Source organism: Aotus nancymaae, unplaced genomic scaffold (assembly GCF_030222135.1).
Source record: "Aotus nancymaae isolate 86718 unplaced genomic scaffold, 86718_ANA_hifiasm-v0.15.2.pri h1tg000030l, whole genome shotgun sequence".
In the NCBI taxonomy this organism is placed as follows: domain Eukaryota; kingdom Metazoa; phylum Chordata; class Mammalia; order Primates; family Aotidae; genus Aotus; species Aotus nancymaae.
In genome coordinates, this window is record NW_026988443.1 from 13804274 (window position 1) to 13819227 (window position 14954).

General features: G+C 37.9%; 1 protein-coding gene and 1 non-coding gene across 9 annotated transcripts in view; both read right to left on the reverse strand.

Moving 5' to 3' along the window:
- The window catches only part of CNOT1 (CCR4-NOT transcription complex subunit 1), a 91611-nt gene that overhangs the window by 29649 nt on the left and 47008 nt on the right, over positions 1-14954 (reverse strand). For 4 of the 8 annotated variants that reach the window (XM_064383139.1, XM_064383142.1, XM_064383137.1 and 1 more), the window contains 8 exons: positions 10209-10359; positions 8480-8681; positions 6905-7051; positions 5808-5932; positions 5275-5561; positions 3723-3801; positions 1303-1533; positions 849-989 (listed from right to left, as the gene is read on the reverse strand). In XM_064383139.1, the coding sequence (XP_064239209.1) occupies positions 849-989; positions 1303-1533; positions 3723-3801; positions 5275-5561; positions 5808-5932; positions 6905-7051; positions 8480-8681; positions 10209-10359 (1363 nt within the window). The remainder of the gene's footprint in view (positions 1-848; positions 990-1302; positions 1534-3722; positions 3802-5274; positions 5562-5807; positions 5933-6904; positions 7052-8479; positions 8682-10208; positions 10360-14954) is intronic. The other 4 variants (XM_064383143.1, XM_064383140.1, XM_064383145.1 and 1 more) reach the window with 2 other exon arrangements.
- On the reverse strand, positions 9796-9931 carry LOC135277311 (small nucleolar RNA SNORA50). The gene has a single exon (XR_010344930.1). It is a non-coding gene; the product is annotated as a small nucleolar RNA SNORA50 (small nucleolar RNA).

Here is a 14954-nt window from a genome sequence, read left to right on the forward strand (position 1 = left end):
GTTTTCCTAAATTTCCATCTCTAGGAATCCTTGGCTAACTCTGGCGTTTCCAAGTACAGTTGACCCTTGAACAAGGATTTGAACTACATAGGGTCAAATTAAATGCCAGTTTTCTTCTATTTATACCTCCGCTACCTAAGAAACAACAAGAGTTCCTCTTCTCCTCCTCAGCTTATCCAACATGAAGATAAAGATCTGTATGATGATCCATTTCTACTTAACAGTAAATATATTCTTCTTCCTAATAATTTTCTTCATAATATTTTCTTTTTTCTAGCTTATTTTATTCTAAGAATATAGTATTACAGGCATACAAGATAGGTGTTAATCAACAATTTGTGTTATCACACTAAGGCTTCTGGTCAACAGCAGGCTGCTAATAGTTAAGTTCTGGGGGAGTAAAAAGTTATGCCAGGATTTGGCTACACAGAGGATTGGCAAACATAACCCCCCATGTTGCTCAAGGTTCAACTATACTCTTTTACTATATAATCTGAGGAGGCAAGTAGCAATCTTTATGCTTTTCACAATGTCTGCCTCAGTTATTAGGTTGTAATAAATACTCTCAATAGTCATTGGGAGAAACTGAGTTATGACTAATGACTAGTACAAATGAAACTTTCTATCACCATGAGAACATTAAGCTTATTTCAAAAAGCCTATAAATCACTGCAAAACTAAACCTTAAAAACTGGTACTAATGTCCAAAACCACTAGTTGGATATACATATTCCCTTTGTTTTGATTTTATTATCTCTACCTTTAAAGTACTTAAAAGGGTCAGCAATATATCCATTTGTCCATTAAAAAAAAGAGAAGTCATTTATAAACTATGACAGCATGCTCACCTTTTGTGTCATATTTGACTGTGAGAGATTATTGAAAATAAAAGCAATTTTCTCCTGGATATTTTCCGGGGGCTCCACAATTCTCTCAGTTTGATCTGTGGCCACAAGCAACGTATCTATATTTGTAGTATTAATAGAAGGCTAAAAAAAATACAGTACATAAAGCAAGTAAGTTGAAATGCTTCCTTGAAAAAAATCCAATAATGTACACAAATTTAGTATTAAAAAACACACATGGTATGATTGTGTATCAGAAATGTGGGGAAGAACAGTGAACTATTAATATGTTTGCCTCTGGGAAATATAAGGATGAGAGATACAAAGGAAGAAATGTCGGTCTTTTATATCTTCTTTAGTAGGCATGTGTTATGATAAAATTCTAATACATGCTCACTATTGATTTATTACAATATAATCACAAATCCTGGAAGAGAAAAAAGATAGATCTACTTACTGGCACATCTTTCTTAAAGCTGACTCCAGTTGGCCTGGTGACCGTAACGGTTTTAGCAACAGTTGTGGTTGTTGAGGTGGTTACCATAGTGCTAACCTGACCAGCAAGAGGAGCTTTTGCTGGAACCTGGGCCTGAGCCTGGGCCTGCGCCAGTGCAATACTTCCAGGGGTTGTGATAGAGCCTTGCATTTTCACAGGAGGATCTCTCGACTGCTGTCCATACTCGATGTACTAAAGGGGTAGGGACAGAAAAAAGAGTTACTCTTAAATGCTAAGCCTGGATTATATGTCCCTCTTTTCTGAGACAGTAAAAAACATTTGAGTATGCTTTTGGTTCATCTAGCTCCCATACTCTGCCCCATATCCTGGCACTAATACATAAGTAGATTCCATGAATCTCCTTCAGAGATAAAATCTTAGTAAGTAAGGTATTTATGAGAGAACTATAGCCTAACAACTTCTAGAAGCAGACCCAGATATATGCATATAAATGTCTTTAAACTCCTTAAAAAATGCAAACCTTAAAAGTCTTAATAACTTATACAGTAAACTCATCTCTTTTCTAGACAGCAATGAGAAACCAAAGGCCTTAAAAAACAATACAAACACCATGGTAGTATGCATTATTATCTCAATAAGGCTGTTATTAAAAAAATAATAATAATAACTCACTCTACATAGCCAAGCCAACTAAAGGATAAGCAACACCAATAATGAGTGTTGTTCTAGGGCAGGTTTTCCCTTCCATTTCACAGACCTATATAATAAAACTCCCTCCTATCCCCACACAATTTAGAGGGCTGACATAAGGATCCTCAACCTATTTCAACAGTCCTTACCTAATCTACCAATTATGTATACAATAGTTTTATTTTTAGAGGGACATTGCTAAAGTAAAAAAGAAAGTCTCTGAAAAATAGCCCTTTATGTTGACAAAGTACAGAAAGTGATGATCTCTCTCTCTCTTGCCCTCTCGCTGTCTTGCTACAGTGGGTGCTAGGGACTAGTGTTGAGTGATCGCTCTCCTGCCATCTCACTCATTCTCTAAGTCTTTCAGGTTCCATATTCCTGTCTCTAAATTTTTCTCTCAATCCACTCACTTGAATGAATATATGCCACATTCCCTGGGTTAAGTCATTACAATAATGATAATGACTGCCCTCCTAATAAACCCAGAAGGATGAAGTAGAAAGCACTGAATTAAATTAAAATACAGAATATCAAATAGGTTCACATTCTGAGCTTCCTCGTGCCTTAAAATACGATCTTCTAGGCCGGGCGTGGTGGCTCACGCCTATAATCCCAACACTTTGGGAGGCCGAGGCGGGCGGTATCACCTGAAGTCAGGAGTTCAAGACCAGCCTGACCAACATGGTGAAACCCTGTCTCTAAAAAAAAAAAAAAGTTAAAAAAAAAATACGATCTTCTAAAGTAATTTGTCTACTGCATGTTAAAAATAAATTAACCAACTTTCTCGTTATATGTAAACTGATGTTGACCAAAACCAAGACACAAGTATAACTAATGCTTACCAGTTAACCCAAAATCAGTCACTAAAACAATGGTTCTCAAATCTCAATAATAATAACAATGATACAAAATGGTTTAAAATGTATATTCCCTAGGTCTATTTTCCCAGGGACTGACTCCTTTTAAATAAGTATCTCAGGCGGCTTGCACCTGTAATCCCAGCACTTTGGGAAGCGGAGATAGGCAGATCACGACTTCAAGACCAGACTGGCCAACATAACATGGTAAAACCCCGTCTGTGCAAAATTACAAAAACTACCTGGGCATGATGGCAGGTTCCTGTAATCCCAGCTACTTAGGAGGCTGAGGGGGAGAATCGCTTAAACCTGGGAGGAAGATGCTGCAGTGAGCTGAGATTGCCTCACTCCAGCATGGGCGACAGAGCAAGATTCCATCTCAAAAAAAGCACCTCAAAGGAATCTAAGGAGGTGGTAAGAAGCCTGTATTTTTAACAAACATGGGCTAAGTCTCATATATAACAGCTTCTGCTCATATTAACTTATAAAAGTTTTACATTTTTATATGCAAGATTCCCGCTCCAATTCCCTTTTAGAATCAGGCAGGGTTTCTATACTTTAAGATAAAGATTCTCTTAGTATCAGTAAAAGTGTTTATTCTTCAACGGGATTATCAGGTTGAAAGAATTAGTAACAAGTTTATGATTAATAAAGTAAGCCTGCTACTTAGAAAAGATAATCCAAAAATGATATTTTTTCATATTCTCTTATAAAGCCACAAAATGAGCAATGACAACTAACATGTAAACCTGTATTATGCCAATTACTAAGAAATCTTAATTCTATTACTATCAAGTCTGCCAAAAAAAAAAAAAAATTAAACTCTCCAAATACTACATAGCTATTTGGATTTTAGGTACAGAGGGCACTTACCTCCTGTAAATGATGTGGAAATTGCATAAAGTGACTGATAGAAGCCAAGTGCTGACAATACTGGGGATAGTCCTTCAATCTGCCAACAAAATCATTCTGCCATCATTTCATGTCAGAACAGAAGCAGCACTACTAACAAAAAGTTTCTGTCCAAATGCTAATCTAGGTCATTTTCTCCATGTTATTTGAAGAAAAAGTCATTTGAATAACTTATTTGAAGAAAATGTCAAAGGAAAGAAAACAGAAGTAGAGGGAGAAAATACTTACGATTTTCACTTGATTTACATGAGAAAATACACTACCTTTGATTTTTAAAGGTTCTATTTTACTTAAAAGTAGATTAAAATGAGTCACTGATATCTGGAAACAATTCATATCTTCACCAACAGATGAATGGAAAAATAATTTGTACTCAACCCATATAGACTACTACACAGCTATTTAAAAAAAAAACAGACTACTGAAACATGCAGTAACTTAAGTCTCAAAAAAACTTCATATTTGTATGACTCCGTTTAAAAGACATCCTGGAAAAACTTTAGAGATTATCAGAGATTGGAAGTCAGGAAGGAGACTAACTACAAAGGGGAACAATGAAACTTCTTAAGGGATGATGAAAATATTCTGCATCAGCCAGGCATGGTGGTTTATGCCTATAATCCCATCACTTTGGGAGGCCGGGGCAGGAAGATCACTTGAGGCCAGGGGTTCAAAAATATTCTGTATCTTGATTGTGGTGGTAGTTACACAACTGTATAAATTTGTCAAAATTCAAAGAACTATACACCTAAAAGGGAAGACTTGTACTGTACAAAGTATATCTCAATAAATAAACAATCAAAAAATCCGTTCTCATTTTAGTTTTGCTACTAATATTAAACAAGAGAAGCTTCCTGCTTTAGTTTTCCTACTTATATTAAAAAAGAGAAGCTTTGGCCAGGCCTGGAGGCTCACGCCTGTAATCCCAGCACTCTGGGAGGCTGAGGCAGGTGGATCACCGGAGGTCAGGAGTTCAAGACTAGCCTGGCCAACATGGTGAAACCCCATCTTTACTAAAAATAAAAAAAGTAGCCAGGCGCAGTGGCGCATGCCTGTAATCCCAGCTACTTAGGAGGCTGAGGCAGGAGGATTGCTTACAATCAGGAGGCGGAGGTTGCAGTGAGCCCAGATCGCGCCACTGCACTCCAGCCTGGGCGAGACAGCAAGACTCCGTCTCAAAAAAAAAAAAAGAGAGAGAGAGAGAGAGAGAAGCTTCAGGCCAGGCACAGTGGCTCACACCTATAATCCTAGCACTTTTGGAGGCTGAGGTGGGAGAAACTGAGCAACATGGTGAAACTCTGTCTGTATAGAAAATATAAAAGGCCGAGCATGGTGGTATGCACGTACAGTCCCAGCTACTCAGGAGGCTGAAGTGGGTGGATCACTTGAGCCCAGGAGGTCAAGGCTGCAATGAGCCAAGATGACGTCACTGCACTCCAGCCTAGGTGACAGAGTTAAGACCCTGTTTGCACAGTCAGGGAAGAGACTCTTCACAGGAAACATATCCACTTACCTGTTTTTAAATCTATCTAGTGCAGCAATCCCGAAATAATACATTTTGGATCCAAAAGGCTTGCGTAAGGCTTCAAGAACATATCGTAGGGCCAGACCTAGTGCCATGTACGTAACCAGTCCTTTTTCAATTATACCACCAAACAGGCAGGCTGTTATATGTAACTCTTTATCAGGATACTGGGGAAAAAACCGATATTCTTCAAACAAGTTCCTTAGCATACAGTTAAATACTTCTCGTTCCCTCTTTATAGTAGAGTCTTTAAATCTCTGCAGCATTTCTAATACCTGGAAAAGCAAGACAAAAACCATGCACACATAAAGGAAACACTTACTAAGAGCTTTTCTCAAATATGCTTGACAAAAGACTGTTAAGTAGAATATTTACCAAATGAGCTTTAGACAAATATTAAGGTTTCAAAAGATACAAAGCTACATCAGAACACTTTGAGCTGGATTTCGAAAAACACTGAAAAGGGCTTTTATTTAAGTCTGGCCTAAACAATAAATATTTAGATCATCCTAGACACTCACCTCATCAACAGACATGGTTGGATGTGGTGGATGATTATATATTCGCTGGAAATAGCTGTTTGCTTCATCATCTATCTCTTTACTAAAGTGCTGGTTTGCTTCTGGCCACACCTGAGACAAGTCCGCTGTTGGAAACAAAAAGCAATTAGTGGGCATTTAAGCCCTTCCTCTACTTCCCCATAAAACACAGAGAAGCCAGAGACTATTGTAGTTCTAACTTTAAGAAAAATTTTAAAAAACTGGAAAAGTATTAAGTGGTCAAGTTTCAGTATTAATGTGTTCTAGGGTAGACATAAAAGATCTTTAACAAAGTGCCTTCCATAATTCTACATTAGTATTATCTTCATCAGGACTTACTATAATACAAAAGTTAACTTGGTTCAAACTCATAATGCACTTACCCTTAATACAACCTCATTAGAGGTTAACAAGTCTTTATCACTTTATAATAAAAATCACATTTAACATATAAGAATTACCATGCATGTGCATGAGACTGATGTGAACACAAAGCATGCTACAAAACATAACATTCAGACAGGCCTTTCATACTAACATTATCAAGTCAGCTGGAATACTTTCAAACCTCTTATTATGATCATGCAGTCCCAATGACAAGGACTTAAGTCTGTTATACCTATGGATTTATAAAGATGACTTCTATGAGTTTAGTTAGGATTAAAAAATTACTAAGGAGGTGAAACAAAAATTGGAAACAGAAATCCAAAGTTTTTTTTTACCATTCCTGACTTGCTTTAAAAAAAAGAAAACTGACAAATTTTTAGGTTAAGTACAAGAGTTACATTTGTATATCTACAACATATGAATTTCTCTTTATCATACCTACTTCTTACTTTTAGGATAAACATCCTCAGGATGCAGCCTCTTATTAACCATGACTTTTTTCCGGGAATCCACAGCAACAGTGGAGGGATATCTCTAACTTTTATTTTAATAATTCAAATTTGTTAATTTATTCCCACTGGTATAGGAGGCGTATCAACATACAGCCATACTAACACAAATGAGACATACAACTAAACATTTTTAATTTATATCAGTCACACGTCACAATCACAGACAACACTACGACTTACAAGGTTTCATCTTACTCTGCTGGAATGTAGGCTGGTTCAATCCAGAGGTGCCCAGTTTCCTCTGTACAAAAGGGTCGTTATTCACTGCAGGGAGTCCAAGAGCACCAGTTCCTATACCAGTCAGGCTGCCTGTGCCAAGACCACCTACTAGAGAAAACGAAGGCAGCCAGAAATCCTATCATTATTCATATTCTTGATTTTATTCACATCTCATATATTAGTAAGACTGATTTTTAAAATGAAGTCATAGTAACTCTTATTTCAAAAGTCAGAATCTTTAATTCCCTTATTACATCTATTCAATTTTACAGAGCCTGTAAACTAGGCAGTAATGGATTATCCCAAAATCTTCAGCAACTGGAAATATTTATATTCTTGATAATGTGCAAAAAATTAATGTATACATTTTCAAGGCACACACTCCCATACCCAAGGTAGTTAAAATAAGGAGCTGGCTGGCTTTTCTCAATGATTCCAATCAGATAATTTCATGGTACTATCTTCTAATTATCATGAGTCTCAAGATTTCTTCATTCCTCTCAACTCTGACAAATGGAATCTTACAATAATTAGAGCTTCGTTAGGAAGGCCTTAGTAAGTTCATTAACCTTTGTTTAAATGAACCAATCTTCAAAGCTAGAACTACATAGTAGCAATGTTAACTAGATTAGAGTCATGACAAGATTGAAGTCCTTAGGTTTTAGTACCTGAACTTATGGTGTCAATATAAAAGGTAAAGGAGGCTAAGATGTAGGTACATACAACAACAACAACAAAAATGTAGCTTTTCTTTCAATGTAAAGTTACATGCCACAATATCTGGGGGGAAAAAAAACTGAAAATGTGTCCAGTTGTGGTGGCTCATGCCAGTAATCCCAGCACTTTAGGAGGCTGAGATGGGTGATCACCTGAGGTCAGGAGTTCAAGACCAGCCTGGCCAACATGGTGAACCCCAATCTCCACCAAAAATACAAAAACTTAGCAAGATGTGGTGGTGAGCAACTGTAATCCCAGCTACTTGGGAGGCTGAGGCAGGAGAATCACTTGATCCTGGGAGGCACAGGTTGCAGTGAGCTGAGACTGCCCAATTGCACTCCAGCCAAGAGCAAAACCCGATCTCAAAAAACAACCAACCAAAAAACCCTGAAAATGTTTTAGAGATGTCCTATCATTTTCAAGGTTGGTGAAACGCAATAAGGCAGGCAGAACATATGCCTGAACCTGACATGTACAATAGTTTCTACCTTTATCATACCAAGTTGAAGTAATTCATAAAGCTATGAGTTCTTGATCTAAGCCCTTTAGAATGTGATTAACACAAGTTACTGTTTATACTATCATTTGTTAATATAAAATCCTTACTAAATAATTCAACTAACTTTACAACTACAAATATCCTACTTCTTTACTCCAATTAGACTGAATTGAATATGATAATATGTTTTTCTCTTTACAACTTTGGATAGTAAAGCAGGCTTCACATTTTCATTTAAGCAGCTTTCCAAACCCTTTACCAAACACAAAGGAATACTGAAACTTATGAATAATCCATGCTCTCATTTGCCTTCCCCTTACCTGGAAGCTGTGATGAAAGTCCTCCAATACCACTGAATGCAGTGGTCTGATTGGGGGTTGAAAGGGGTGGAAATGCTTTTGCTGGTGACTGAGGGGTACTGAATGCAGAACCCAAATTTGGAGGAAAACCCTGCATACTCTGGGTGTGAGGGGCAGCTGAACCACCTATACTAAGAGATGTCATTCCGGCAAGAGGGTCAATCTAAAGAAAAACATTATAAAAATGTATTAAACATACTTTGAGGAAAGGCAGACACAGGTAGAGCAATCTTTAACAGCAGCTCTTCATATTCTTAAAAAGCAAATTCTAACACCTACTCAATCATGATACTTAAATTCCAGTTACCAAGTCAAGTGTGTCAGTCACTTTTCTTACTATGTCATATATGGACTAGGTATCCAGAGTTTGCCTTTGACAAAATACAGATTGAGTATCCCTTATCGAAAATACTTGGGACCAGAAAAGTTTTCAATTTTGAATTTTGGAATATTTACATATACATAACCAGGTATAACAATCCCATCATGGGATTCAAAACATGAAATTCATGTGTTTCACATATACCTTTATACACATAACCAGAATGTAATCTTATACAATATTTTTAAGAATTTTGTGCATGAAACAAAATTATGACTGTTTTGACTCAACACGTAACATCAGATCAGGTATGTAATTTTCTACTTGTGGTGGGTCATGTCAGTGCTCCAAAAGTTTCAGATTTTGGAGCATTTTCGATTTACAGATTCAGGATGCTCAACCTATTAACAGAGCCATAAAAAGGGCTACAAAACCTAATGAATGATACTTAAGATGAACTGTCTTGTAAATGTACCACTAAACATTTAGTAGTGACATGGGACAGTTAATATATTAATAAATCCTCACAGTGTCCAATAAGCCACTTTAAAACAACCTCTCAAGCTAAATTTAAGTAAGTTTAAACATAAATAAAAGTATCAGAAATTAGAAACAATTCTCCCAGTCAAAATAAACTTAATCAAAATTTGGGGATTTTGGAACTGGGGGAAGATCAGCTCAAATTTTGAAAACAAAAACAAGGTATGCTATTTACCAAAATATGTATTTTTAAAATATCTAATAACTGCACTTCCAGGCTTAAGTTTGTGGCAGTACTTCATACCTTCATGGCTACAGAAAGTGAAAGCAAATGCCTTTTATAAAGTAGCCACTGAATCACTAAGTGCCTCTTTCTTTTCTTAAAACCCAAATCTGCGATTCAATGCTTCTGAAAACAGAAGCGCAATATGTTGCTCCCAGAGAGAAACGGGTGGTTGATGTCAGGGAGTAACTTAAATGTACCTTGTTTTTAAAAGAGCAGTTCAGTTGAGAGCTGAAGAGCCCCAGTTATAACAAGTCGTTATGCTCTAGCACTGTTGCTTGGCCCGTGAAGCTACAAACAAGACACATCAGGTTCAAAGGCAGTGCTTATGTCTCGAGTCTACATAATTCATATTTTAAAAAGAAATCCTTTTCATTTACCCAAATAGGTTGGTTTGTATATTTCCTCTTAGAGTCATGTTCTATTTGATGATCAAAAATCTATTCTTAACTATAATGCCTATTTACAGATCTTCTTTAAAATAAGTGGATGCTAGACATGCAGTTATCTAAGATGTAATAAATTCAATTTACTAACGACATAGAAGCTTATTCTATTCCAAGTCTATGGCAAATTAACATGTATCAAATGTAGCAGTCATTTACCTGAACAGGAGAAATGGCATCTAAGCTGCTAGCACTAGGAGGACGTCCTTTTGGCATAACTCCAGGTGGTGGTTGTCTGGCCTTATTCATAACATTACTGCAATTGGCTACCATGGTAAGGATAGTTTCCGATAACTCCTGAGAAACACTCCTAAAATAGAGGGGAAAAGGTGAAAAATATCAGTTCTTATTCCCTGGAACATCTAAGTAAACCAAAAAGATTTTTGTTCTTTTTGTAATTTTTTTTTTAGACGAAGTCTCACTCTTTTGCTCAGGATGGAGTGCAGTGCAGTGGCGCAATCTCGGCTCACTGCAACCTCTGCCCCCCGGGTTCAAGCAATTCTCCTGCCTCAGCCTTCTGAGTATGAATCTGATTTTCTAAAAAAGAAACTTTGCTGGGTTTGGGCACAGTGGGTCATGACTGCATTCCCATTACTTTAAGAGGCTGAGGCAGGAGAAGTGCTTGAGCCAGGAGTTTAAAGCCAACCTGGGCAAGATAGCAAGGCCCCATCTTCACAGTAAATATTAAAAAGTTGAGACCAGATGTGGTGGCTCATATCTGTAATCCCAGCACTTTACAAAAATTAGCCGGGCATGGTGATGCATGCACGTAGTCCTAGCTACTCAGGAGGTTGAGGCAGGAGAATCACGTGAACTCAGGAGGTGGAGGACGCAATAAGCCAAGATTGTACCACTGTACTCCAGCCTGGGTGACAAAGCAAGACTCTTTCTCCAAAAAAAAAAAAAAAAAGTTAATCAGGGGTCATGGCATACACCTGTAGTCCCAGCTACTTGGGAGGCTGAGGAAGGAGGTTCACTGGAACCCAGGAGTTCAAGGCTGCAATGAGCGATGACTGTACCACAGCACTTTGGCCTAGGTAACAGACAAGAAGAAGACACAGAAAATTTGATGGAACATGTGGCTAAATTTCTGCCATATCCCATCCCTCTGCATCTGTCATCATTAGAATTTTCTGAGTACTGGCTTTCTCTTTTTTTTTCGAGATGGAATCTTTTTCTGTTGCCCAGGCTGTCGCAACGGTGCAATCTCGGCTCACTGCAACCTCCGCCTCCCAGGTTTAACATTCGTCCGCCTGAGCCTCCCGAGTAGATGGGATTACAGGTGCACGCCATCAATCTGGCTAATTTTTATGTTTTTGTAAAGACGGGGTTTCACCATGTTGGCCAGGCTAGTCTCAAAGTCCTGACCTCAGGTGACGTGTCCACCTTGGCCTCCCAGAGTGCTGGGTTACAGGTGTGAGACACTACACACAGTCTGGCTTTCTCTTGAAACTAATCTGCACCTCTGAAAAGAACTTGTACACAGTACAACCAAAATATTTCAAAATTTTCCAAGAAAACATTCCATATCTTCAACCACTTTGTCAAAAATTATGCCAAAACCCAGACATATCAAAGCAAAATGTAAGCAATTTTTATACTAGTATTTCATACTACGTGTAGTTACAGACAAAAACACCATGCATAGTAATTACCTTTAACAAGCACATGAAGAAGTGACAGATATCTAAAACAAATGTCAAGTAGGATAAATATTTACTTGACAATTAAACCAATTTTCCTGTTTTAGGTTGCTATTACAGGTTGAGCATCCCAAAAGCAAAAATCTAAATCCCAAACACTCCAAAATCTGAAATTTTTGAATGACAGTGTTTAAAGGAAATGCTCTTTAGAACATTTTGGAGTTTAGATTTTTGAATTTGAGTGTGTACTAAGCAATTAAGTATAATGCCAACAGTTAAAAAAAAATTTAAACCCAAAATACTTCTGGCTCCAAGCATTTCAAAGAAAGGATACTCAATCTGTATTGCCTCATACAACTATGGGATCCTTCATATTCAGAAGCTCTACATGGGACAAGCATGGTGGCTGATGCCTATAATCATAGGACTTTGGGAGGCTGAGGCACGCAGATCACCTGAGGTCAGGAGTTTGAAACAAGCCTAGCCAACATGGTGAAACCCATCTCTACTAAAAATAAAAAAATTAGCCAGGCACGTGGCAGGCACCTTTAATCCCAGCTACTTAAGGAGGCTGAGGCAGAAGAATCGCTTGAATGCAGGAGGCAGAGGTGGCAGTGAGCCAAGATCAAACCACTGTATTCCGGCCTGGGCGAAAGAGTGTTAAGACTCCGTCTCCCCTCCCCCCAAAAAAAAAACTCTACATAATAGCTCTGAGGCAAGAGTGGCTTACGCCTGTAACCCCAGCACTTTGGGAGGGAGGTGATGGTGGGAGGACTGCCTGAGGAAGGTGTTTCAAGACCAGCCTGTGAACACAGCAAGACTTCCATCTCTACAAAATATTTTAAAAATCAGCCAGGTGTGGTGGCACATGTCTGTAGTCGTAACTACTTGGGAGGCTGAGCTGGGAGGAGTGCTTGAGCCCAGGACTTCAAGGCTGTAGTGAGCTATGATCACACCAAAAACACTCCAGTCTTGGAGAAAGAGCCTATTCTTGCCACTTCTAAGGTTTGAAACTGTGTCAGAAATAAGAATTTATCCCTAAATAGTAAAGGTGATATTTTAATTTACCGTATTTTATTCTAAAGTGCCCACTGTTTTATTTCTACTTTAACATTTCTGAAACGATGTGTCCCACTGGTGATGTGTCATATATTACAATTGGTGGAATTACTTTTTTTGTTTTTGCATAGGACATAAAATATTGGTGTGGCTTATACATTTGAAGGCGTTTTGGATTCAATGCAGTATGATGTAATTACCATCTACTGCTGGATAGCCTGTTTTCCTAACCCATGGCACTGGTCTTTTTGGAACAGTTTCTTTTTAATTTAATGGTTTGTTTGCTTTTTGACTTTATTCATATAAGTACAAGTCAGGGCCAGGTGCAGTGGCTCACAACTGTAATCCCAGCACTGTGGGAGGCAGAGGCGGATGGATCACTTGAGGTCAGGAGTTCAAGAGCAGCCTAACCAACGTGGTAAAACCCCATCTCTACCAAAAACACAAAAAATTGGCCAGGTGTGGTGGGGCGTGCCGATAGTCCCAGCTACTCAAGAGGCTAAGCCAGGAGAATCGCCTGAACTGAAGAAGCAGAGGCTGCAGTGAGCCAAGTTTGCATCGCTGCATTCCATCCTGGTAAACAGAGCAAGACTCTGCCTCAAAAAAAGAAAAAAAAGAGTACAAGTCAGTTGTTTTGCAGAATGTCCCCTGATTTGAGTTTCTCTGGTATTCTAAATTCAGATTAGGTATTATAACCCTATGACATAAATTACATTGTTTTCTTCTCAGTGTATTTTATGAAACACATGACGTAGGTTTCAGCTGGTGATCACTCTGATCAATAGACAAACATGGTTTTATCTGACAGGTTTCTCACTGAAGTTGTTTTCCCCCTTTGTAAATACAGTGTAATTTGTGGGGAGATATTTTGAAAATACATAATTATCCTGCTCTTCAAACATATACCCATTACTATTAGCATGCATTAAAGATTACAATTCCATCCTAATGACTTCTGTATTTATTAGTTAAAATGACTTTCCTTCTCTATCATTTATTACCATCAATATGGACTCAAAATTCAGATACATTATCTTACTAAATTTTTCAACAAGACAAGTACTGCTAATAGATCAATTAAAAAAATTAATTGAAACTCAGGAGTTAGGTAAACTGCCTTCTTACTTACAATAAAAACATAATTTACGCAATTTTAACTTTCCAGAATATTCCACTGCGGATGGATTAAAATATATAAATCTAAAAGGCTAAACTTTAAAACTTAAAACTGTAGAACACTTAGAGCTTATTAGAGCAGAGTGCTTTGGAATGGACATTATTTGTTGTTCAAAGCGGTCTTGTGCATTGTGGAATGTTTAGCCAGTACTGGGTATCACAGGCACATTCCTAATTATGACAACCAAAAAGAGCATCAAGCCAAGCATGGTTGCATATAACTACAGGACCACCTACTCACAAGGCTCACGCAGAAAGACTGAAGCCAGGAGTTCAAGGTTGCACTGAACTATGATTGTGCCTGTGAACACACACTGTACTTCAGGCTGCTCAACAACACGGTAAGACCTCATGGCAAAAAATAAAAATAAAAAATAAAAAGACGCTGAGTATAGGTGGCTCATGCCTATAATCCCAGCACTTTAGGATGCAATGGTGAGAGGATTGCTTGAGCTCAAGAATGAGCCATGATCACACCACTACACTCTAATCTGGGTAATAGAGCGAGACTGCTCAAAAAACAATAAAAAGAAATAATGTTGGCTGAGTGTGGTGGCTCATACTTGTAATCCCAGCACTTTGGGAAGCCAAGTCAGGAGGAGTGCTTGAGCTCAGGAGTTCGAGACCACCCTGGACAACATGGTAAAGCCCAATCTCCACAAAAAAATTTTTTTAAAAAGGCATGCATGATGGTGTGCCCCTGTAATCCCACCTACTCAGAAGCAACAGAGCAAGACATCATCTCAAAAAAAATAAATAAATAAGCAAAGAAAGAAACAAAATCAAAAGACTGAGGAAGCAAAATCACCCTTGGTTAAAACAACTACTTGTTTAGTGATAATGATGTTCAAATTTTTTAAAAAGCAAGGAAAGAAACTATAAAATCCAAAAGCTATGTAGGAGAGGTAAGAAAACAGGGTTAGGGAGGAAGACAAGGGTAGCTCAAAAAGATCAATCATCTAACAGTGTATGTTGCACAGTAGAATGACAGGTGTTCATTTTATGATGTTTCAAAATTTAAAAACAA